General features: G+C 32.7%; 1 protein-coding gene and 1 long non-coding RNA gene across 2 annotated transcripts in view; one reads left to right on the top strand and one right to left on the bottom strand.

Moving 5' to 3' along the window:
* yata (N-terminal kinase-like protein yata) overlaps positions 1-26,708 on the bottom strand; it is a 74,869-nt gene that overhangs the window by 8,647 nt on the left and 39,514 nt on the right. Inside the window, exons 4-8 of the mRNA XM_072529742.1 lie at positions 25,881-25,971; positions 15,742-16,056; positions 8,898-9,119; positions 5,998-6,226; positions 1,776-1,967 (exon numbers count right to left, since the gene is read on the bottom strand). Coding sequence (XP_072385843.1) covers positions 1,776-1,967; positions 5,998-6,226; positions 8,898-9,119; positions 15,742-16,056; positions 25,881-25,971 — 1,049 coding nt within the window. The remainder of the gene's footprint in view (positions 1-1,775; positions 1,968-5,997; positions 6,227-8,897; positions 9,120-15,741; positions 16,057-25,880; positions 25,972-26,708) is intronic.
* Positions 21,096-22,639, top strand: LOC140438276 (uncharacterized). The gene is made up of 2 exons (XR_011950476.1): positions 21,096-21,245; positions 21,620-22,639. It is a non-coding gene; the product is annotated as an uncharacterized lncRNA (long non-coding RNA).

The raw sequence follows: 26,708 nt of genomic DNA, 5'->3' as shown, positions 1-26,708 counted from the left end.
CAGTTAAAAAAACTATATGTATGATACAGACATTTACACAGGGCATTTCAGAACGTGCCCTTGTAGATGGCAGTTTAATTATTACGTCAACGGAAAAGGAGTTACACGATAATGAAAATTTATGGAATAAAGAACTAGCGGAGCCTGGACTAAAACTAAATAAAAAGAAGATTAGGGTCATGGGAAAAGCAGAAGAGAAAGACTAATTTGAATATAAAGAAAGGAGACAATAATTTACAACAAGTCAAACACCTTACATATTTAAGTGTCGCCATACGAAATCACTCACTATTGACTGCAAAATTGAAAAGTAAACTGCAAAAATTCACAAAGCCTAAAAAAAGTACAATATATAAACACAAGAAAACTCTCTTATCCAACAGTAGATACTGTTGGATAGCTGACACTAGAATTAAAGGTAAGACATTTGAAGAAATTTCTATTATGAGAGACGTTCCACAAGGCTGTGTGCTCTCTCCGCTTTTATTCAATTTATATCCGAAAACATTTTTAGAGAAGCTGAAAGAGAAGCAGAGAAGACAGAACAAAAAGTATAATTTTCAAGGAATAGTTATTAACAACTTAAGATATGCTGATAACACAGTATGGCTAGCAACGAATAAAGATGATTTTTAGACACTTTTATCATAGGAAACAATTGGGTTTGAAAGTAAAAACAAAGATCTACCTAACAACTTAACCGACATCAGGATATATGGAGAAACAGTGGAGAGAGTACAATCGTACAAACATTTGGGCTGTTCTCTATCTAATTAGCCTTCTTTGGGTCCATCTTTGGACATAGCCTCCCCAATCCTTTTCCATTCTTCTCTGTCTGTCGCTACAGTCATCCACCTCTAGCCCACGTGTTCTTGATATCATCTGCCCATCTTATTTGGGGCCTTCCTCTGCTTCGTTTATATTCCCACGGTCTCCAACTTATAAGAATTTTGTTCCATCGGTCTTCTTTTTGTCTTATATTGTGTCCGGCAAATCTCCATTTAAATTTGGGCTGTTGGGTGAATAAAAAATAGGACTTATCTCAGGAAATCAAAAATAGAGTAGAGCAAGCCACAACATCAATTAAAAAGATGCAAAATGTATTAACCAACATCAGAATTCTATTCTGTGGAATGGAAGTCAGTACCACGGCAATATTTAGCTCCGCTGCGAACAAAGTAAAGATTATGCTACTTGTCGCCAACGTTCTTGGAAGACCAGGCACTTAAAGAAAAAAAAAAGAGTAGAATATTCAATGAAAATATACTAGTTGACAAACGAAGATTAAGATAAAAGTAATATATAGCAATCAAACGAAGCTTAGATCCAAAAGAGAAGAAAACAAGGAAGGTAGAAGGAGACATTGCATTCTACAAAAAATAGGCAGAAGACCTTGCAAGAAGCAAAAGTAATGATAAGAAATAAGAAAGAGTGGAGCAGATTGACATTATAACTTTTGCTATTCTAAGATAACAGTTTTTATTAAAATACTCCAAAAATAATAAAAAATTTCCAAAACAAATAAATCGTACACAAGTATGTTTTAGCTATACAGACTCGTTTAATTGGCGAAACTTAATATTATTACTTATACTACAAACTATACATGTATTATTATTAGGTTTTTGTAGTAAATAGAAAAAAGAGAATACTTTATATTTGGCCTATTATTTGTGCCATCTTACCTATGTCATTTCTCTTTAGAATACTCTTATTTTCGATACAATATTCTTTATTAGAATATATATTATTTATTAGTAAGAGATATTACTTACCCATACTCTCTCTCAAACTAGGATCTTCAGAAACCTTTTCTAATTTGCCAAGAAAACCTTTTATAGTACGGAAAACTGAATCTCGAACAACTTTTTCTGAATCCATTGTCAATTGACACAATGCAGGAAGTATTCTGGAAGATACTTCCGATAGAAGATAGTATTGTTGAGTGGCTGCTAGGGCCAAAACACCTAAAACGAAGTAATTAAAAATCATTTCTAAAAAATGTCTTATTTTTTAAAATTTGATAAAATGGTGGTATACATTTGAAATTTGCAAGAATATCTTAGTTGGTCCGATGACTCTAGTTAATTTAGTCTTTCTCAGATATGAATGTCTGCTAAGCGGAGATCATTGTTTTATAATTTTTGAAGCATCTTTAAGGAATTAATACTCTTAATTCGATTGGACGAAATTACTTGTAAATATTGGGTTGGCAAGGCAGTGGGCATTAGGTTCTGTTATGTTCGAATACAGGCGTTTTCTGGTAGCGGACAGTACTTTTAAGCACTCCTAAGGCCGGTTCTCGATCTTTCTTAGTATCTCTTCTCTTATGAGCTATTCTGTAGCTGGTCCCTTTGTGGCAAATTTATCAGCTCTTTCATTATTGTATATCGTTCTTCTCGGCATTACCACATTAGTATAGAGACTATCTTAGCCTAGAGAACCTAACAGATATGGCACCTGAGATATCCGTTTAACTTTGTGCATATATTAACTCACTTCAAAAGCTGTCATGTTAATTTCTCTTGCAAAATGCAAGATTGCATGAATTTCGGCCTGGAATACAAAGGCATATTCTCTAAGTGGAATAGAAATGTTACATTTCCACCACTGCTATGCTTCTACACACTGGGTTGTGTGCTTCCTTAGGGCCTCCTATCATATCCTATCTCTAACTCGTAAGAATTACGTGCACTTCTTCTCGCTATGACCCGGCACGTCAGTAGTAACCCAGTTACTCGCCAAGCCAAGGTCCAAGGAGAAGATCCGGACACCCCAGCAACTGCGATGCTATTCGGAATATTATGATATTTATGCACCGTTTTCTGTTTTTTAAGTGCTTATAGTTATTTCTCTAGTTTATTTTTCACTAAAGAGATCCTAATCCGATTTTGTAGCTCATTTTTTATTCTTAGACCTTTTGGAAATCGGAATATCATAGCGGAATCTTATAATCACTAGAATTGGAAAGTATTTAAAGGAATTATTAAGTGAAGTGAGAGACAAAACAATGTGTTACAAATTAATAACGAATACAGCTAGATAAGATTAAAAACAAGAAAAATGAAATTGTAAACAAGGGTGTGAGTACTACCACCATGGCCGCGAACTTAGCATCTAAACCCAGTACATCGGGTCAAAATATCAGTAGAACCACCCCAGAAAGCGATATCTCAAATAGGCAACAAACGACCAAAATAAACGGAAATAGCCGTGAGGATTCTGCTGATAAGATCATCATCATCATCATAAATCAGCCCTGAGTTGTCCATTGTTGAACATAGGCCTCCTCTAGACTTTTCCATCTGCTTCTGTTCTGCGCCTCTGCTATCCAATTGGTCACGATTCTTTTGAGGTCGTCGGTCCATCGAGTTGGGGGGTCTTCCTCGGCTTTGCTTGTCAGCCCGTGGTCTCCACTCAAGCAATTTTTTTGTCCAACTGTCGTCTTTCATTCTTGCAACATGTCCTGCCCATCTCCATGTTTGCCTTGTAATATGTTCGATAATGTCTTCCACTCCGGTTCGTCTACGAACTTCCTCGTTTCTTATTCTATTTCTTAAGCTTATTCCAAGCATTGATCTCTCCATCTTTCGTTGTGTCCTTCTCACTTTCGAGAAGGACACTGATAAGATAAACAGTAGCAATTATTTAAATATAGAAATAAAGACATCAGACAATAAAAGCTTTCTCTAACAACCGCACTAAGAAAGAAATAAGCCAAGAAGAGAGGGAACAGCAGAAAATTCTAGTAGTGGTTTTGTTGGTGCAAGTAAAAAATCTTTCCACATGTATATCGAGTCAAAAATCATGAAACACATAAGTTTCTGGCCAAATGGTGTGGGAATAAAGCGATTAGATGTTGGTAAGCATCCTAATGTAATTAATCAGGGTGGAGATTTTTAATAAACAAGTAAAGAACAGTGTCACTACCAGCGCATCTAATTCAAAATCACCTGTTGCTAGTCGTATGCAGGACCAGAATTTGATACAATAATTCACCAAAATTTACAATCAATTGGAAATTGCATAAATAGAGTAGAGGAATTCGTAAAAGATTTCACTAGTTGTCATTTTTTTGTGTACCTGAATAACGGAAAACATGTGATCAACTTAAAAACTCTGGGATCAATGGAATTATCTTAGCTGATGCAGTATGTCGAGAAGAACTAAATAAGTATGCTAATAACAATAATAAGTAAATAAAATTGCTATCTGAAGTAACAGCCTTGTCTGAAATCGGAATTTGTGAATGCTGTGTTTGTGTGTTGTTCAGGGTCAAAAGTTTTTAATATTGTGTGTATATACCCCTGGTGGGCATACAGATGCTCTCCTAAAAGGTTTGGGAAAGATTTTAATGAATATTGTACATTTTAATGGAAACAAATACGGCTAAAGACAAATTATTTTCTTTGTTAGGAGCATATCATTTGATTCCGTGTGTGAAGGAATATACTGTAATTACAAACACTAGAAGTTCAATGATTGAAAACATTTTTTGTAATTATAATGACGAATATACAGTCACAATTCATAAAAATTTAATATCCGATCACATTGCTCAAAGTCTAAGTTTTAATATATGTAAACAAAATACTGCATTTTGTTTTAAAAGAATCTTTAGTGATTTTAATTAACATTTTCAAAATCAGTTGGCACTAGCAGATTGAAATAATATTTATGAAAGTGATGATGCAAATGAGGTATGGAAGAGATTTCATAATATATTTGTACATCATTTTAATTTGAGTTTTCCTATTAAAAAATGTATCCAACCTGAAATGCAAAGAAAAATTATATTAGAGATGAAGAAGTAGAAAGTCTGCAAAGAGACAAACTGATCTAGTATTCAATTATCTTGATTCTTTCTTACAGAACAATCTCATTGACATGTGAGTTATCCAAATTATTACAGAATATGATTAACAAACGTCTGATTTGGTACCTTGAAGAATACAATCTTCTAGGTGCTGTTCAATCAGGTTTTAGAGCTAATAGAAGCATTATAGACAATGTAGTTCTTCGTCAAACAGAAAATTTTAACGCTATAGCAAATAGCAGCGATGTATATATTATGGTCTTGGATATAGAGAGCACCATTCATATTGTATATAGAACAGACATCATTAAAACAATTGAAGGATTCAATGTATCTGGAAATATTTTCTTACTTATTAGCAATTTTTTAACAGATTCTGATATAAATGGAAAAACGTCAATATCGCTAATCTTTAGAAACGATGTACCATAGAGCTCAGTCACTATTTTGTTCCTCTTTAGTATGAACGACATGAGTTCTTTCTTTCCCCTGTCAGTAAAATATGCGATACATACGGGCGAACTTATTACGTTTTGCCAAACGCAATGATTCATAAGTGCTGGATAAAAATTAGTTTCAATTTTTCATGTTGACTCTAGTTAAAAACTGTTGACCAACACAAATTCATAGGAGTTAATTTTGACACACAACTTACGTGGAGCTATCACATTGAAATAAATAAAAGCAACTGTTCAAATATAATCAAAGTAAAAAATCTAACCCATCACCAATGGGGAGCTGTCAAATTGAAAAAATACGACTACTAGTATTTCTAATTTGTTCCGTATATTTTAACTAATTGTAATATTTCAAAAAAATTCATTAAAAGCAATATGTAAACACCTTTGTATAAAGTCCATTTCATATGTATATACTTTATTTTTTATAAGAATTTGAGCTTTTTTCATCATGATTCCTATTTTATATTGTATTTACCATATATATGTTATATAATTAATTCTATCTAAAATCTAAATTTAGTAAACAAACTATTGGCCTTTTGTTCATTAGGCTTTCAGTTTAAACCTTGCCAAACGAGAAATATAGGCTATTAAAATTGCAAGTAAGATAATGTAAATGTTTAATTTCGAGTAAAGGAAAAAGTATCACCGAGTTTATATACATTGTATAACTAAGTTTATAAAACCATTAGTTTCGGAGTTAAATTGAATCAAATTTACCTGCATTTCTAGCTGGAGGAAAGGGATCCCTCATGGCCCGAATGAAGGCAGAAATCAGTACTTTCTGTCTAATTTGTGGATGAAGATGTTGAGCGATTTTACCAAGACACACTGTTGTATTGGTTCTTATACCGCCTTGATCATCTTTCGCTTGTAATCTGGCAAAATGCCTAAGCACTTCTACATTTAGATTATTATAACTTAACTTAGGTGCTAGGTGTATCACAGACTAAAAAATATACATTATAAAGTTGAAATTACTTTATATAGAAATATTTTGTTTTAATAGTATTAAGAGTGTAAATCAAATAACACTTTTTTAGAATAACACATGAACATCTAATGAACATAGAATCTCCCAGAATCTGGTTTGCCTGCAACACAATCATAACTATCGAGCATAGACTGTCCACTATTCCAAATTGAGAGATAAGAAAACAATTTATCCACAAGGAATCTACGTTCCTGTAGTTGGCTGTATACCATATCTTAAAAAATCTTTTAGAAAGGATTTTAATAAAAAAAACAATTTATCTTATGAACCATGGACGCCGATGTGAACTGAAGTGTGCGATAATTGTTGAAAACAGTGATAAAATCATTCAGTTTTTAAAAGCAATCGAATTATAAATTAATACAACTGTATAATGTGTATTATTAAATTTAGTGCCCTTAAAAAGCCAAATAATTTTGTAAGGAATACTGCAGTATGTATATTGTGTATTCTATTTGTTTACCGTATATTGTATAGTGCAAACCAAAAGTTTGAATAACTTCCAAATCAACAGTAATAACCGTTTATGGCTTATGCGGTATTTTCAAAAATGAAATTTTCATTCGTTTAGTTTTTTTAATATCTTCACATGGATCCGGCTGGTTGTTAAACCAGTTAGTTTTATTATTAACGATCTTTGAAGAACTTTACTCAAATCGAGCGTCACATCCGTTACTATATTTTGTCGGTTCTGTCGGTACTACTGAGAGAGAGAGGCCTTACCGGTCAACAAAAAACATCATAAATTAAAATATAAAACAAAATTTTACATGAAGAAGGAAACTACAAGATCTATTTTTTAAGTCATGTCATGTACTGGGGTGTAGTATTTGACCAGAAGCTGACGGCAGATGCACGTATCATTTAAATCTCTGAGGTAGATAAAATAAATGATTCTTCATTAATCGTTGTTTTACCTTTTTAAATTAATGCTACGTTTTATTCTCAGGAAATCTATTTTGTTCTTTATTTTTTAACTTCCATTTTTTAAGTAATTAAATCTCTAATATCCTCGAAATAACGATGTCCCTTTGCTTTCTGTCTTATTATTGCTGTAATTTCCCAGCCAATTTGTTAAATATTCTCTCTAACTGATTTACCTTTTTAAATTAATGCTACGTTTTATTCTCAGGAGATCTACTTTGTTCTCTATTTTTTAACTTCCTTTTTAAGTAATTAAATCTCTAATATCCTTGAAATAACGATGTCCATTTGCTTTCTGTCTTATTATTGCTGTACTTTCCCAGCCAACTTGTTAAATATTCTCTCTAACTGTTCTTCATTGTACAGTGGAACGGAGATCTTTGTTTTACCTTCTAGGTTTAGGTTGAAGCTATTTCAATCAGGAAAGTTTGTTAATGTTAGTTTACTTTCTTTTCTGATAATGTTTTCAATTAGTGTTAATACAAAGGGTGTGTGATCTACATAAGTTTATATTCCAATCTTCATATATTTCAGGAAAATTTGTAGATTTTTTTACAGATATAAAAATCAATAGGTGTGAAATCTTGTTTGGTTCCGTCGATCAATAAGTAGGTGTTTCTTAATTTATTAACTAACCTATTAAAAAATAATTATATTGGTCCTTTTTAATACGATACAATGAGAGATAATATATTGAACTCATTGTTATAAAATGATTTGGTAATTTTGCAAAATATAATACAAAAAAATTACACAATATTTTATAACCCGTGTATAATCAAATAAACATACACGGATCAACTGAGAAAATGATATAGGGGCTGCAACTATGTCTTTACTGTAAATATTTTGATTGACCATGACCCACACCCATACGCGCACGCGCTCACTCGCACACACACCATCACTACTACCATGCTCAGTGGAAAAATCACAAAGAGCCGCACCATAATTGGTTAGTCATAATATGGTGAGATTTGTTCTGCGATGGACCCTGTAGGTGAACTGTGATAGGGAGTACAGTCCCTCCTTGTGGGACGAAGCAGGCTTGATTCTGGCCTAATCCCATTGCGTACCAAGACACCCCATGGACCTCACCTGCGCCTCAGAAAAAGAGACTAGAAAGCAATAATAAGGTCCAGTCTAGAAAAACAAACCTAACACTTTTAGATAGAGGACGAGTTACTAAAAAATCGGAAGACCGGACCAATCTTATTGTTTTCGATAAACGAGGTCCCTTACAAATTATTGGAGGCTGCTTATTTCAAGGCGTATTTCAGACTTGGAAAGGTATCGTTCAAGACCATCAGGTCTAGATGACTCAAATCAGAGTCCTACAGGCAAACTTCCAGCACAGTAAAGCGTCTTCGGAAGAACTTACTCCTTATAAGCTCTCCAGTAGATTTGATGCTAGTGGAGAAATTATATAAAACTGATCTGTCAAAGTCCCGAGCACGTGCATAATAGTAAAAGGACGTATTAAAATACTGCTCTTGATACATTTTTATTTAAGAGATTTAACGGCGATAAAGATGAAAATCACAGATGGAAAGAGTATGAAGGATATATTTCTCAGATCAGCATACGGATCTATTACATATTATGTAATAAAAATTTTATCATTTACTTTCCAAATCGCGGATATTAATGACAAAAATAAAAATATAAATAATTAATAAAACATTTTGAAACTATAACTTACTTTAACAGTCTGTTCTCTAATTGTGGGATTTGTGTCCATAAACCCATGAGCAACTTGAGGAAATATTTGATCGTTGACCGTACTCGCTTGTAAATGTCCGATAAAATGTTCCAATTGTTGTAAAAGTCTCGACCTTGTAGCCCTATCGTTGCTTCCAAACAATTTTACCACACATGGCACGATCTTTTTTTGATATTCTGCTTCATCGAGGAGCCTGCCAAGCTGAAGTACATATATTTAAATACTTTGCAATTTAGAAAATAAGAAATAATAAGTAGCTGTTACGATTAAATATAACACACCGGAGCGCGTAATTCCAAATAACCTAATGAAATTACGATTACTAGTATCTTGTTACTACCGGTTCGTAACTTTTTAATAGTGACTAGTAACAAACAAGCTTAAATTTTAAGGCACTGGTACCAGTAGGCCAGTAAATCAACGTGAAATACGGCGATCCCGTGTAATTTTCCGTGTAACCACCGAATTGCATGAAAATTTGGATTTAGGTTCTACTTACCTTCCACTTCACTTTTGGACTTCTGCCGTTTATTGATTTTATTTTTGGGGTGAAAACTACCCCTATTAGAAAAAAATCGTATAATTATAAATTAAAGCGGGTAATTTATTCAAATCATCTTTTACTGAAGTGAATGAATGTCAATTAACATTAAACAACATAATTTAATATTTTATAATAGTTTAACCCCTAAATAGTTATAAATTTGGATTTAGATTATACGTACCCTCCACTTCAAAATTGGACTTGTGCCATTGGTGCTTTTTATTTTTTAGGGGTGAAAACTATCCCTATTAGAAAAAATCATATAATTGCAAATTCAAGCAATTTGGAATTATACAGTGACATTAAATTTAGATTTCTTTACTGTTTTAATTTTTACCACATAATTTCTACCCTTATAAAATCCACCCCTTGCAAAGAAATTCGAATAGTTGTAGTATTTTTTTTTTTCATTAAAACTATAAATATGTACAATAATTTTTTTATCAAAATTTTATGAATTTATTTTATTTCAACTTAAAAAACAATCCTTATTACTTTGTAAGGATGGGTGAAAGTATGTCTGTATTATATGTATTATTATATGTATCTTACAATGCTCCAGTATACGCTTTCTTAAATCACCTAAAATATGTTATTGGTTTTTACTCAGAACTCGGTAAGCTTTTAAGCAATCAAGAGCTTAAAAAACCATTTTGTAGGTTTTTTAAGGACAATAAGATCATTTGCATTAATTTTTTTTAACCCTAATTTTTAAAACGGTTGTTGTTGAAAGAGCTTGAACGAGTCACTTATTATGAGTGTATGTAAAACTTGAACATCCATATCGTAATCAATTTTTGTCTTACAGAGAAACAAAAAAAAACCGAAATGTTCAGAAAAGCGAAACCTATATTTTTCTTTCATTCATTTCGAAAAAAGGCTTTTTTCCCAAAAAAAAAATTTTTTTCTTTAAAACCAATTTTTTTCAAAAATAAGCTGTCCGAACCAGTCAAACTTACAGATCATATACAATAGATAAATAAAGTAAATTGAAAAGCGGAAACGATTAATTTCATTTGGGGTGCTAATTTGGGGGTCATTTTCAAGATTTTTTTACCAAAAAAAGGTACCAACTTTATTTTGAGCGTAACTCGCTAAGTTTTGATGCTAGAAACTTTTTAAAAAACAATTTTTTTAACGCTTTAATTGGAATTCGACAAATAAGAACCTACTTTATAGACTACATTTTTGCCAAAATATATTTTTTTTTTCGACAAAATACTTAATTTTTGAGTTATTTATGAAAAACCGCCTGAAAACGTGTTTTTTTATGAACACTTTTGCTCGCAAATAACAAAAAAGTATTGACTTAGTGAAAAAACTCCAAAGAAGAAAGGCATCCAAGTAGAAGCAACCCTAGGCTCAAGTCTAGTAGAGGTAGAGTCCAAGTAAAGTAGAGGAACGTAATTCCAAATTTTCAAGCTAGTCCGTCGTGACGAGGAAAATTACACTACAAAACAGATAGTAACAAGGATGTTGTAGATGTGTGTAAAGCTTATAGACACGCCGTATGCTTATAGGTATTTGCAAACTTTTTATAAGTGTTAAGTTCCAATTGAAAACTTTTTTAATACATTATTTTTTTTTAATTATCATATTATCTTTCAGTACATTTAATTGTACGCAGTGACACAAAAAGGGGACAGATATATCATTTAATGGGTAAAAAAATTCATAAATTAAACTTGAAAAACCTACCAGAGATTTAGCACTCATTTAGCATCCAAAGTGTTTAAAATAGACACATATGAGAGTCTTATATAATTTTTATTTTATAATTACTTTGAAAACTGAAGGATAAAGTAAATAAATTGTTTTAGATTTCCTAAAAGTTTAATCATTGCAAAAAATGGATTATAGCGATGCACCGTGAAAATTTTAAACCATCAAATAGTTCTAAAATTTGCTCCAAGCATTTCACGGCGGATTCGTTTATTACTAGAGGATGAAGTTAAAAAAACAACTCAAAAAAGATGCTATACCCAGCATTTTCGATTTTCCAAACCGTTTAATTAAGCAAGTTAAAACTAGAAAATTTTCAGTAAAAAAGAAACTGTCTCAGACAAAACAACAGGCCCTAAAAGTGAAAATATAAATATAACAACGAGTGAATCTACTACCATAAAGACTCCAGTAGAAATTCTAGAGGAAACTACCTTATAAAGATCCTTCATTGAAAAAGCGAAGACATTATCTTGGTGACTTTGTTGAACAAGAATCATCTAACAGAGATCAGGAATATAAAGTGGTAGTAAACAAATTATTTCAAAAGAAAAACAAACAAATCAAAATGTTGCAACAACAAAATAGAAGGCTCGTTAAAAAAGTTAATACCTTAAAATCTTTACTAGAACATCGGAAATAATATAAAACTCTAATAAAGATAATTTATTTTCATTATTGCAATAAAGGTAAGAACTTCAATAATAATGTCAATAGACTTAAAAGTAAGTTAACAAATCTATTTTATTTTGTGGTCAATAAATAGATTTATATACATAATTTTTTCCCCTAAAATGAAACTTCCATCCACAAGTAAAATTTCTATCCTTTAATTCTATTTTTCATTATCAAACAAGAAGAGGTAGGTACACTTTCAAATTAAACATTTATTTTTACAAAATTACTTTAATACTAAAATATTCATTAATTCCTTTGCTAAATGATTTATCTTCCATATCTTTTACAAAATATTGCAGTTTTATTAAAATTCATCTAAAATTAGGTAATTTTATTAGGGCTTTTCGAAAAATCCAATCTAACGTTAGATTTTTTGCCAGATTGTGACGTCACTTGCGCAGAAGGTGTTTGCTTCAACGATTCGATATAAGGCGTGTCTATAAGTTTTAATGGTCTAAGTATAAAATTCACAAAATTGAACACATTTTCCAATATTTATTCAGTGTAATTTGTGTCATCATCATCATCATCATAAGTGGCTCGACAATCCGTTGTGGATCTTGGCCTGCTCACAAAGAAGTCACCACTCCTGTCGATTCCTGGCAACTTCCCTCCATCTTCTAACCCCCAGAATCTGTAGGCCTTCTTCCACATCATCAATCCATCTCATTCGTGGTCGTCCTCTGCTTCTTGTGCCCTCTGGTTTTGAAAATGTTAATCTCTTCGTGTATTCGTGATCTGACATCCTAGCAATGTGTCCAGCCCATCTAAGTCTCTGCACTTTAACGAATTTGTAATTTGTGTCATTGCCTTGAAATTTAAATCGTGAGCTTTAAATAATGTTGATAATCGTCAGAAGAATAATACTGTCCATTAACTTTTAATTATCATGCCCAGATAGTATATATTACTTCTTTTAATTATTTCATCATTAGTATATAGATCAGTTCGAGCAATGTTACTTCTGGTAATCACCATATAATATTCTCTTTCTTTCATTCAAACTTATAAAGTTGTTTTTTTTAAAGCTCTGTTTATTTTCAATATATCATCCGCATATCTATTATTGAATCTCACTGCGGTTATGAAAATCATGTAAAACTTGTAAAGCTACACTGAAATTCTACCTGAATAAAAGTATTCTAAAATAATAGAGAAAAAACACATAACCTTGTCTTACCAATTGTCATTATAAATTATTTCTTTAGTTTTGATTTGTTTATTGTTCTCATTGACCACTATATTCCCATATTTATGCGTTGTTCTTCTAATCTATAAAATTTGGTAGTAGCAACAAATAATCATAATACCAAAAAGTGGACGGAAAACGAATGATCTTCTAATGTATAAATCCAAAAAAAATTATTGAAACAAGAAGACATTGCTAAAGTTAAACCATGCGGAAATAGATAAGGGTGAGCTAAAATTGATACCAAATATAACTAATAATGAATGACCTGGTAAATCTTAACAATAAAGAAAATAAATAAAAGCCAATTATAGGGGACACAACAGTAAATAAAATCCCATATACTCCAGTCGTCAGAGACGAAAATGTCACTGAACTTCTAAAAATCATACGAACAACCTGAATTTTGCCGAGAATATCAATTTTGGGATCCTAAAAAAGATGCAAAAAAGTTTATTACTTTTACACCCTTCCTTCCCCTCGTAGGGGGGTAAAAATTCAAAAAATCGTTTTACCAAGAATCTGTACGCCGTAGAAAAAATATTTTAAGTAAAAAATGTAGCTGAGATAATTTTAAAGAAAAATGCTCTTTAGCACTTTTTGTGCAGAATGAACCGTTTTCTCACAAACAACGCTTGATCGACCGTCGATTTTGAATGTCAGTTACGCGTGGGAAATCAATGTTCAATAAAATTTGGATCAGCTCGACGGTAAAAATTCGATATATTTTGATTCAAGTGTCCTATTGATAAAAATCGAGGAGCGTTTTACAGGTAAAGAGTTCAGCTTTCGTAGTCAATTTTTCTATTTCGCCGCAAATAAACTCAGATTTTAAAAAGGTGTTAAATAAATAAACGTGGCGCGATTTTTCCATTTTTTATGATTCTCATGAGTTCAATACAATCTATTCCTCTCTGGCCACTTTGAAGTTTCGATTACTAGAGCCTAACCTTCAAAAACCTATAGCATCAAATTTTAGTTTTGAGTTTTGGCAATAAATGTGAGGCATTTGAAATATGCTCAAAAAACGCTTGATTTAAACTTTCACATAACAAACGATCTAAAACGTTTAAAACTTTTTTTTTTTTCAATTACACTAGTACAAATTTTAAAAGAACCAAACTTCTTCTTGGAGGCATTTCCAGTGACGTACAATCGTTTCTAATGTAAAACATTAAATTCTGCGTTTTCTAATTCATATTTCAAATGCCTCATATTTGTGCCACAAATCAAAATTGAAATTTGATGTCATAGGTTTTAAAGATTGATCTATAAAAATGGAGATTTTACTACGACTGATCAAGAAAAGTGATCTATTAATCTCACGAGAATCGTAAAAAATGGCAAAAAGCGCTACATGTTTATTTATTTAACATCTTTATAAAAACTGACTTTATTCGCGGCAAAATACAAAAACTGCATACGAAAGCTGCACTCTTCACCTTTAAAACGCATTTTTATTTTTGTCGTTAGGACACTTGGATCAAAAGATATCGAATTTTTACCGTCGAGCTGATACAAATTTTATTGAACATTGATTTCGCGCGCGTAACTGACATTGAAAATCGACGGTCGCTTCAAGCGTTGTTTCTGAGAGAACGGTTCATTCTACACAAAAAGTGCTAATAAATATTTTTGTTTAAAATTATCTTAAGTAGTTACATTTTTTGTTTGAAAATTTTTTTCTACGGCATACAGATTCTTGGTAAATCGATTTTATTGCGTTTTTACCGACCCCCCCCCCCCCACCGGAGGGGGGGGGGTTTAGGGTGAAGCCTAAACGTAAAAGCACTGTGTAAAAAGTGCAACTTTTTCGATCTTTTTTGGGGTCCCAAAATTAATATTCTCGTCAAAATTCAGCTTGTTCGTATGATTTTTAGGGGTCAACTCTCTGACGACTGGACTAATATGAAAAGAAATAGATTTAACATAAATGTGGAACGCATATAATTTAAATACAAGAATACTTCTAAGACTAATACACTAGACTAAGACTTATACACAAGCAAAGAGCATCCCGAGAATATGTCTGAAATCGATCAAGCAAATGATGTCTCTGAAATGCTTAAGTAACTCACTAACACAGACGCTAGTTTTGAAATCAGCACAAGAATCGAATAAGTGTGTAAAACTCTCTTCGTCATGGAGCCACTTCTGCCAAACCGCAATCTTCACCTGGAGCTTCTGATTCGATTGGAATCTTATAAGAAAATCATTATGGTAATAAAGAAGAGTAAGTTGGTTACATCACAAGAGGAGAGCGCTATGGGATTCTTTGTGAAATAATCCAAGAAGAATTCAAAGACAATAGGACATTTGGTATACAATGATAGCCAATTGGATCGTCAACGTCCGTATGTAGATGACGTTATTAGAAGAAAGCCGTATACTTTTAAACTGTATACAGAATAGACTGTTAGTTATTGGACACTAATGTTAAGAAAACAGTTCATATATTTTGGTCCTATATTTTTCCTTAATTTTAAATCTTATAAAATCTGTTGAATACTTAATAGGTATTCCAAAGATTAAAATACTGCAAATAAATATTAAAGCAATAAGATTCAGTAATAGTGTTCAATCACTATCACACGATAATTCATATATGCGATGTAATAATGCAATAAAGCTTTGCCTATAAAAAGTATATGTGAGCCGTACAATTACAATTCACGTGTTTTCATACTTACTTTAAACATGGGAGCCAGAACAGCAGAACCTGCATCTCCATATTCAAACGCTGTTATCAGCTGAGGCAAGATCTTGTGTTTACAGACATTATCGGGAAAATTGTCTAAATGCGGCGTTAAATTTGAAAAGAACCTATTTTTCTCATTTTTGTCTTTGATTTGGATTTCTTCTAGGAAGAGCAGCGTGTCGACAAGATCATTTTTAAAATAACCTCCTAATTTTCTACACCGTGTAATTACATCTGCAGGATTAGGCCTTGACGAGGGGTTCGTGTTTAAAAGTTCGAAATATAAAGGACCAAGTTGTTTCGGAATCTAAAAAGCATAATATACATGTATTAGACTTTCATGTACTTATCATATATATTGTTACGAACATGCTCTCGGCATGGCCCAGGTAACGGTTGCATTGCATCTCTAATACCCTTCCAGAAGATTCTCGGTGTATCGAGTGCGAGAGAGAATAACCGGTCACGTAGGCAAATTGGAGGTGGGACTACGCCAGAATATTCTCGAACATAATACTTTTGGTATATATAGGTAACAATGTTAGAAGTAGGGACAGTTGTTAAGATACTACCGAACTGTAAAGTTATAAATAAATATATGTATATAAATTCGAACCGCTCGTTTTATTTAATCTCGCTACAGTTGGTGTCCGGTGTGAGTAAAAGAAATAAATTCAGCAGTGACTTTTGAAAAAGACTTTTGAACTTTTGAAAAGTATTATTCGTCGGGAACATCCGCGTAGTTCGGTAGTGATCTTTGTACGAAAAGAACATTTAAAAAGTACGTGTGTGCCTGACCAAAGATGCTGCTAGTACAACTTTCAGTAAAACAGTTGCGTGAGCAACTGGAAGAACGCGATGAAGACTGCAGCGGGTCCAAGAAGATACTCCAAGAACGACTAAAAACTGTTCTTAACAAGAATGGAGATAGAAGAAACTTCTAAAAAAACTGATGATAAATTCGAGACTGTTTCCAAAAGATTCGATGAAACGTCTCAAATGATAGAAGAAACTTCTAAAAAAAAATGATAGTAAATTTGAAAACGTTTCGCAAAAAATTGAAGAATCTTCTCGAAAGAATGATGAAAGATTCAATGAAACGTCTGGAATTATTAAAGAAGCAGCTAAACAAAATGAAGAGAAATTCGAAAATGTTGCTAGAAGATTCGACGAGACTTCTCAAATAATTAAAGAAGTATGTAATCAAAACAATGAGAAATTTGAAGAAGTCTCAAGAACATTCGATAACATACAGAAAAATGTAAACAACGTAGAAGAGAAGATCAAACAGTTAGAGAGCATGATAACTAATACAAAAGTGCTACCACCAGTTAATACAATAGCCTTAGATCCGGTAGTGAAAGAAGAATCACCTAGAGACGAAACGACACATAATATGAGATTCAAATTGCCACCATTTGATGGAAAGTCTTCTTGGTCCATATACCTTAGACAATTTGAAGCAGCCAATCATTGGACAGAACAAGAAAAAGCTGTTTCCTTGACTGCTGCTTTACGAGGTGATGCTGCGGATATCCTAAGATCAATTCCTAAGGGTCAAGAAAAATGTTACCAGACCTTGTTCAATCGACTAGATAAACGTTACGGAGATGCCCATCTACAACAAGTCTACAAAGTACAAATAAGAAGTAGAATCCAACGAGCAAGTGGGAGTTTGCAAGAATTTGAAGCAAATATTGCTCGTATAGCGCTGTTGGCCTATCCAGAGGCACCAGACAACATTTTGGAAGAAATTGCTGTAGATGCCTTTGTCGATGGGTTAAGAGACAGTGAACTACGACTACGACAGTGAAAGCTGTACGACTAGCAAGACCGAAAGTTTTAGATGAAGCGCTCGCTATTGCCTTGGAACATGAAACAGCTAGTCAAGTTTCACGGAGCTATCGAGTACGAACCTCTGAAGAGAGCGACGAACAAAACGAGAAACGTCTGGAGGAAATCGTACGGAAAGTAGTTCGTAACATGATGCCGAAGAGACACGAAACCAGATGTTCGAATGATGGCGACGTAGGTCACATTCGCCGTAAATTGCAAGAAAATAATATAACAGTCAGAAAGCTAGAACAAATGGAACACAGGGCTGGAAAGAGTCATTCAAATACAGATGCTCAGTCAAGACGGTCATACAGTGCAAATCGTAATCATTGTCTTGAATTAGAAGAACGACTTTGCCCCGTGAGACGAACCGCCGTCATTAATGATCAATGGCAGCCTCAACAGCTACAAGACGCTCAAGCAGATGATCCATGTATAAAAAGAGTATTGCATTGGATGCGTCGAAGTAAAAGACCTTCTTGGCAAGACATTAGTGCAAGTAGTCCAGAAGTCAAGTGTTACTGGAGCCAATGGAATTGCCTAGTGCTGAAAGATGATCTTCTGTATAGAACCTTTGAGAACGATGATGGTACAGAAACTAAGCTTCAGTTGATTGTACCTAAAAGTAAAGTGTCCGAAGTTTTACGTCAGTTGCATGACGGTTCATCAGGTGGACACTTTGGTATTACGAAGACTCTGCAAAAGGTTCGAGAACGGTTCTATTGGGTGAACTGTAAAGATGATGTAAGAAGATGGTGCCGGAAATGTGAACTGTGTGCAACCAGTAATGGTCCAGTTGGTAAAAAGAGGGCACCCATGAGACAGTACAATGTTGGTAGTCCTATGGAAAGAGTAGCAATCGACATTGCAGGTCCACTTCCAGAGACAAATGACGGAAATAAATATATCCTGGTAGCCATGGATTATTTTACGAAATGGACTGAGGCCTATGCGATACCAAATCAAGAAGCTGCTACCGTTGCAGAGGTACTTGTTAAAGAATTCTTTAGCCGATTTGGTGTTCCTTTGGAGATTCACTCCGACCAAGGGCGAAACTTCGAGTCAAACCTTTTCCAAAACGTTTGTAAATTGATTGGTGTCAATAAGACCAGAACGACACCCCTGCATCCGCAATCAGATGGAATGGTCGAGAGATGAACCGAACAATGGGTAAACACCTGTCCAAAGTTGTATCAGAACATCAAAGAGATTGGGACCAGCACATTCATTTATTCCTAATGGCCTACCGCTCGGCCGTGAATGAAACTACAGGCCAGACTCCAACCTGCCTGATGTTAGGTCATGAAGTTCGTTTACCCTGCGACCTAGAGTTTGGCTGCAGACCTTCCGAAGAACATGTTGCAAGCGAAGATTATGTCGACCGCCTGAAGTTAAGAATGAACAACATTCATGAACTTGCCCGACAACACATCCAGATAGCCAGTGACAGAATGAAAGATCAATATGATTCTCGATGCAAGAGTGAAAGCTACGAAGTAGGTGATCTTGTTTGGCTTTATAATCCACAACGTCGTCGAGGCTTGTCTCCCAAACTGCAAAGACAATGGGAAGGTCCGTATGAAATTAAAAAGAAAATAAATGACGTAATATACCGAATTAAGAAGTTGCCGAAAGGTAAACCAAAAGTAGTTCACATAAATCGTCTTGCACCATATGCTGGTTTAAATGAAACAGAAGAAGCACGAACCCTTCAACATGAGATCAAAGATGACCGGCGACCAAGCTTTAATGAATTTATGTCAAATTACGCAGAGAGAAAGAGTGCTAGATTCGGCGTGACCACAGGAGTTCAGCAGGATCTTTTTAGTGTTCCGCATAACGTCTCTCTAGCCCATTGTGTTGCCCAAGATCTTGAGATGACTAAAGGAATCTCATCCGTATTTTATAAGAAATTCGGTCGTTTGGACGAGTTAAAAAACCAGTAGCCTAAAGTTGGAAGAGTACTGAGATTAGAAGATGGTTCTCGATCTTTGCTGTATATGGTGACCAGGAAGTCGTATACAGACAGGGCAAGCTACGAGGATATATGGCGTGCTTTAAATAATTTGAAGATTATTGTGTGCAATTACGACATCAAGAATTTGGCCTTACCCAAGATAGGCCATGCACTAGATAATCTGGATTGGAAGATTGTCAGAAGCATGCTTGAAGTAATCTTCCGAGAAACCGGCGTACGAATTACTGTGTGTTGCATTAACCCGATGAGATCGTATCCTTTACAGTCGGTAGACTGTTATTTCTTTCTAAAGGGTTCATGCAGAGCTGGAGAGTCCTGTAGATTCCGCCATCTTGTGCCTACATATAGAGTTGCTGATCGGGACGATCAGATTTAAGAGGGGAGCAGTGTTACGAACATGCTCTCGGCATGGCCCAGGTAACGGTTGCATTGATTCTCTAATACCCTTCCAGAAGATTCTCGGTGTATCGAGTGCGAGAGAGAATAACCGGTCACGTAGGCAAATTAGAGGTGGGACTACGCCAGAATATTCTCGAACATAATACTTTTGGTATATATAGGTAACAATGTTAGAAGTAGGGACAGTTGTTAAGATACTACCGAACTGTAAAGTTATAAATAAAGATATGTATATAAATTCGAACCGCTCGTTTTATTTAATCTCGCTACAATATATATATATATATATATATATATATATATATATATATATATATATATATATATATATATATATATATATATATATATATATATATATATATATATATATATATATGTTTGTTTCTTAAGCATAGTTTCGTTAATAAAACTCAATGTTTCTCTGCAAAAAGAACAACTTTATTATTAGTTGTACAATATTAAATTAAAATTACCTGCAAAAAGAAACATTTAAAGCTTTTAACTAATATTAAAATGACGTCTCTTATGGTAGTAATAAAAATTAATAATGACAAGACTCAATGTCACTGTCAAATGCTAATAAGACTTAACGTATTTTGACAGTGGCGTAACATTCTTGTAAGTTCGGAAATGGTTAGGGGATGAACATTATTATGATTATTAGCTGATTAAATGGCACTTTCAGCTTGTGTGGCTGTAATGGTCAGTAAAACATGTGAATTTTGTATTATAAGTTAAAGTTTAAAGGTCTCTCTTAAGTTATTGAACTTAAGTTTGTTCAGCTTTCCTTTGAGTTCAAATATGTATAATGCTAAAGTACTTCTTACTTTAAAAGGTCACTAACATGAAATACAATTTATATTATTCAGTTTATTGAACTATATGTGAGAAATGTCTAAGCCATTTTTAAAGTATATTCACTGCTCGTAATAGGTACATGGTCAAGAAAACTCACAGTTTATTTACATTTGTAAGGTGAAAATATGGATCATTTTAAATATTTATATCGATGATTGGCAGATTCAATATCACACAAGACGCGTTTGCTTTTTATCGTACTTTGATTATTTATTTATTTTTAGTTATCAATATATCGATATCTGATATAATGTGAATATAAATTTAATTAGTTTAACTGAATTAACAGTTTTAAGAATTTGTATACACTATTTTAACAATGGCAAAAAACATTAAAATTCACCAGAACATACAAGTAAGAAAAAGAACCAAAGCACCTGACCTACTTGAAATTAATATGGATCCTCCTTAAAAAAAAAATAGTAAGTATCATGTTTATTTAATTATTGTTTTTTTAATAATGTCACAAAAGAAATAATATATTCATGCTTTTTAAGTACTAGCTACTCCTTATAAACTTATACTATCATAATGCTTTACTTTCTTTATTAGATTCTTAGTTTTTTACTACAGTTTCTAGTGTAGTTTTTATATCTAACTATAGAAATAAGTAAAATTTCTACATACATATTTATACTATGTATTTGATGAGCTATGTATGTATCTTCCTTCACAATTTTCACATTTTAATACCGAATGGTCCCTGTAGGTATTTACTTGATGCGCTACGTATGGATATTTTCCTTGTTTTTTATATTTTTATAGTGTGTTTAACAAATTTTTTTCTTTGTTTTAGCTTGACCTAACAAACGATGACTTACTGGAAAATTTATTACGAGAAATGGAAATACTAGCAGCTACTGCTCCTTTAAATGCATCATCATCATCTCCAAGCTCCAGTTGTCAGAATCAGGCTGCACCTGCCATGGAAAATTTACAGACCGTGGCGCCCAGTATACATCTAGGCCAGTCTGCAACCGACCCAAGACCTGTTGAATTAACCCAAGAGCATATCCAAATGTTTACTAAACATTTGGAAACGCAGCAATACGGGCTTTTTTATTCAAAAATCCAGACGGGGTCGGTTTTGAAGGAAAAATGTCAGGAAATTGAAAAAGAGTGTACAGAAAATGAAGTTCAGCAAAAAAAAATGGGACTGGAGCTTCAAAGGCTGAACAAATGGCATACGGAGCTGAAAGAAAATCTTTTAAATATACAATACACTTTTCGTGCTCTATAGATAAATAGATATTTTTTGTCTCTTATTATTTTCTTTTCCAACTTTTCTACAATTTTAGTTTAAATATAAATACAACTTATTTCCATTTGTTTTTTCCGCAGTAACTGATAAATAATTGTTTCTAGTGCTTTTAGTTTCTCTTGAGTCTTTTTGACAGAGACAGCACATAGGTAGATTAAAAATCTAGAATAAGTAAACGCAGGATCTAAGTATAAAACTTCTTATGCTAAAGCAGATAGTGTCTAGGAGTATCAACGCACTTCTTTTTAAAACAATAGTACTTATGAGAAGGAACATCTGTATCATCTGTAGACATTAAATGCGAGTATTTAATAAAGCTTCGCATTCCAGACATTCAGCAGTCCTGCCAATTAGTATTAGTAAAGATACAGGTGGTCATTATCCTCAGAAAATTGATAAATAACTAAGATGCAGAATATGTCATCTTCGTGCAAGATAAATTTGCATCAAATGCCGAGCCACATTATATTTGGAAAGGGAGTGTTTTATAAAGTACCATACTGAAGTACCATAATGTATTGTAATATTGTACGCAATAAATAAATATTAAAAATGTGTCGTAATTTTTAAACGTCATGTCACCTTGTTCCCATTGTACCCATATGAGTAGAGTACATATTCAAAAGTCAAATTTCCTTTATGTCATTTTCATAGAAACCTATTTACACGTTATAGTGATATATAATAAGCAAAAATATACATTGGAATCAATATTATTTAGCAAAAAAATGTCATGGAAACAAATGGGTTAATATAACCCCAAAATTTTATTTTTACCACTTTTTTCATGAATTTTCATTCCATGGCTTGGAACACTACAGCATATCTACTAAGGAACTGAAGACAGATGCCACAGAAACTATTTAGTTTTCTAACCAGACAAATATTTAAAGACAATATGAAATGATGATTAGAGAGACCTGATGAATAGAGAAATGCAATCATTTGCGCCGTCCACAAAAAAGTGACAAAAACACATGAAAAACTTGCAGAGGACTTGCTCTGCTAGATGTAAGATAATGATAAAAACCATCGTCGGTGGACGATGAAGAGGAAGACAAAAAAAAAAGAGACATTTTAAAGGTAAAATGAATATACTAAATATCTGATTGACAAGGAGAATCGAAAGGAGTATATTATATATATATATATATATATATATATATATATATATATATATATATATATATATATATATATGTATTGTAAAGACTACGGCCGTCAATTTATTTTTCAAAGGTATTCAACTAGTGAATTCAGAGGTTTAATCGGTCATTCAGGTTGGCAAATAAAAAAAAGAAGTCGACTACTTCATTGGTTTAATTGAAGACGTTTCGCCTTATATTTCTAAGGCTTCATCAATTCTAACTCAATATGTAGTATATTCTCGATGTTGTATATGTACTGTATAATTTACTCAATATTTAAAACTGACTTAACAAAACAAAAAAGAAAAGAAAAAAAAACACACAAACTTTGCAGTTAATACTGTTCATATTCGAAGAAGATTTAGATATTTAAAACGGACTCTGCAGTGCTTTGTTTGTCTTCTTTGGATCAACATGTCTTCTTCTTCTTCTTGTGCCACTCCTATCGGAGATTGGAAATCATCAAGGCTATCCTGACCTTGTTTACAGCTGACCTAAAGAGTTCATTAGTGGTACAGCCAAACCAGTCTCCCAAATTACGCAACCATGACATTCTTCTACGGCCTGGATTCGGTTTTTCTTCTATATTTCCTTGCATTATATTTTGAAGTAATGCGTATTTATGTCCTCTCTTCAGGTGACCCTAATATTCGAGTTTTCTTCGTTTGATCGTTGACAAAATTTCTGGATCTTTTCCTATCCTTCGCATTGCTTCAAAGTTTGTGACTCTTTCAACCCAACTTATCTTCAGAATTCGACGGTAGCACCACATCTCGAAACTTTCAATATTTTTTATGTTGTTCTGTTTGAGAGTCCAGGCCTCTACACCGTATAATAGCGTGTTAAATACGTAGCCCCTTAGCATTCTTAATCGTAGAGGGATGCGTATATCTCTGTTGCAGAAGAATTTCCTCATGTTTATTAAGGTGGCCCTGGCAATTTCTATACGTCTTTTTATTTCATTGTTTTGGTCTCCAGTTTCGTTTATTGAAGACCCCAAGTATTTGTAACTTGATACTTTTTCAATTTGAATGCCGTTTATACTAATATGTGCTGGTTGTGTCATGTTCTCACTGAAGACCATATATTTGGTTTTTTTTTTGATATTGATACTTATGCCATAATTGTTGCAGTCGATATTTATATTTGTAAGTAATCGTTGTAATTCTTCTACTGTTCTTGTAACTAGTACAGTGTCGTTTGCGTATCGAATATTATTTACAACCTCTCCATTGATTACGATTCCTTCGTTTGCTTGCAAAAGGGTTTCCTGGCAGATGCTTTCACTATAAACATTAAATAGAAGTGGTGACAAAATGCATCCCTGTCATACTCCTCTACGTATTTCTATTGCTTGTGATATCTCATTTTCTATTTTGATGTTAGCTTTCTGATTCCAATATAGATTTAGAATTATTCGTAGATGTCCTTTCTTTCAAGAATGTCTCTTAGCTTATCATGGCGTACTCTGTCAAACGCTTTTTTAAAATCGATAAAACATGCATGTACTTCCTGATTAACGTCTAGGCATCTTTGTGTAAGAACCTTCAAACCGAAGAGAGCTTTTCGAGTACCTAGTCCCTTTCTGAACCCCATCTGTGTATCACTAATATCTGAATCCAATTTTTGATAAACTCGGTTGTGGATGACTTTTAGAAATATCTTTAGTAGATGACTCATTAAAGATGTTCGATGTTCTGAACATTCTTTTGCATTGGATTTCTTTGGCAGTGTAACGAATGTAGACAACAGCCACTCTTGAGGTATAATACTAGTTTTGTATATTGTGTTAAATAAGTGCAATATTATACCTATTGAGTCATCATTTAAGAGCTTTAGCAATTCAGTAGGAACCTCATCAGGTCCATTTGCCTTTCCAGTTTTGGAATTTCTAAGTGCCACTTCTACTTCACATTTTCGGATTTCAGGTCCCGTTTTACCATTTACCTGAACAATCTTATTTCTGTTGTCCTCAAACAATTCTCTTATGTATTCACGCCATCTATTAATTTTCTCTGTTAAATCTATAATGAAGCCAAACGTTAAATCAACATCTCTAAATGAAGCCAAACGTCCGTTTTAAATATCTAAATCTTCTTCTTCGAATATGAACAATATTAACTGCAGAGTTTGTGTGTGTTTTTTTTCTGTTTTGTTAAGTTAGTTTTAAATATTGAGTAAATTATACAGTACATATACAACATCGAGAATATACTACATATTGAGTTAGAACTGATGAAGCCATAGAAATATAAGGCGAAACGTCTTCAATTAAACTAATGTAGTAGTCGACTTCCTTTTTTTTATTTGCCAACCTGAATGACCGATTAAACCTCTGAATTCACGAGTTGAATACCTTTGATATATATATATATATATATATATATATATATATATATATATATATATATATATATATATATATATATAGGAGTAGTATAACATGTGGCTAAATGGTTTTGAAATTATCTCACATTACATATTTTGATAACTAGGTCAATATGAATCTTAACCTTATTATTAGAAAAACAAATGACCATATATTTTTTAATTAAATTAGCAAACATTTAATAAATACAATCTTTATTCTAATATTAGCTATTTTATCAAATACAAAATTTATTAAATTAAGAAAAGTTTTAACTTACTTTGTCAGGGTTTCTAAGGGACGAATGTTGGTACAATGGTCCATTGAATACTTCCCATATAAGACAGCCCAATCCCCACATATCACTTGAACTGAAATATTAGTGTTATTGTTAAAAAATGTATTGTTTTTTGCTGTTCTAATTGTTTTTGTAAACGTTCCTATCCAAAACATCTAATTATAATCAACATTGATCTGCTTTATTATATTTTATATAACATATTCATTTTTAAATATGTAATAAAATTATAAATCAATTTGAAAAAAACTTTAAAACTGATTTAAAACAGTAGAATAATAACAAACTTATGATTAATTGTCAATAGTATACAAAGGGAATATTCAAAATGGGGTCCGGGAGGTCTTTGTCAAAAATAGTTTCGATTTCATAAAAGAAATAGAATACATTAAAAATATAAAATTAACAAATACTTTTTTATATTTGGGTATATAATAATAAGTTTCAACATACGAAACAGGGAACACAGATTATTATGCTATTTTTATAATAAGAAAACTGCCTATTATGATTTAAAAATGCAGACTATCACTTGAATTCAGATGGTAAAATAAAAGTCAAAACATTCTTCCAACATAACAGCGTCTAAATATATATATATATATATATATATATATATATATATATATATATATATATATATATATATATATATTTATATATATATATATATTTATATATATATATATATATATATATATATATATATATATATATATATATATATATATATATATGACGAATTGTGCTCTTGTACCATATCTCTTAGACTTTTCAGTTCATCAAAGCGATAGGGAGTATATAAATAGT

The sequence above is a fragment of the Diabrotica undecimpunctata genome, chromosome 4 (assembly GCF_040954645.1).
Source record: "Diabrotica undecimpunctata isolate CICGRU chromosome 4, icDiaUnde3, whole genome shotgun sequence".
Taxonomy (NCBI): domain Eukaryota; kingdom Metazoa; phylum Arthropoda; class Insecta; order Coleoptera; family Chrysomelidae; genus Diabrotica; species Diabrotica undecimpunctata.
This window is presented reverse-complemented; position numbering and strand designations above follow the sequence as displayed.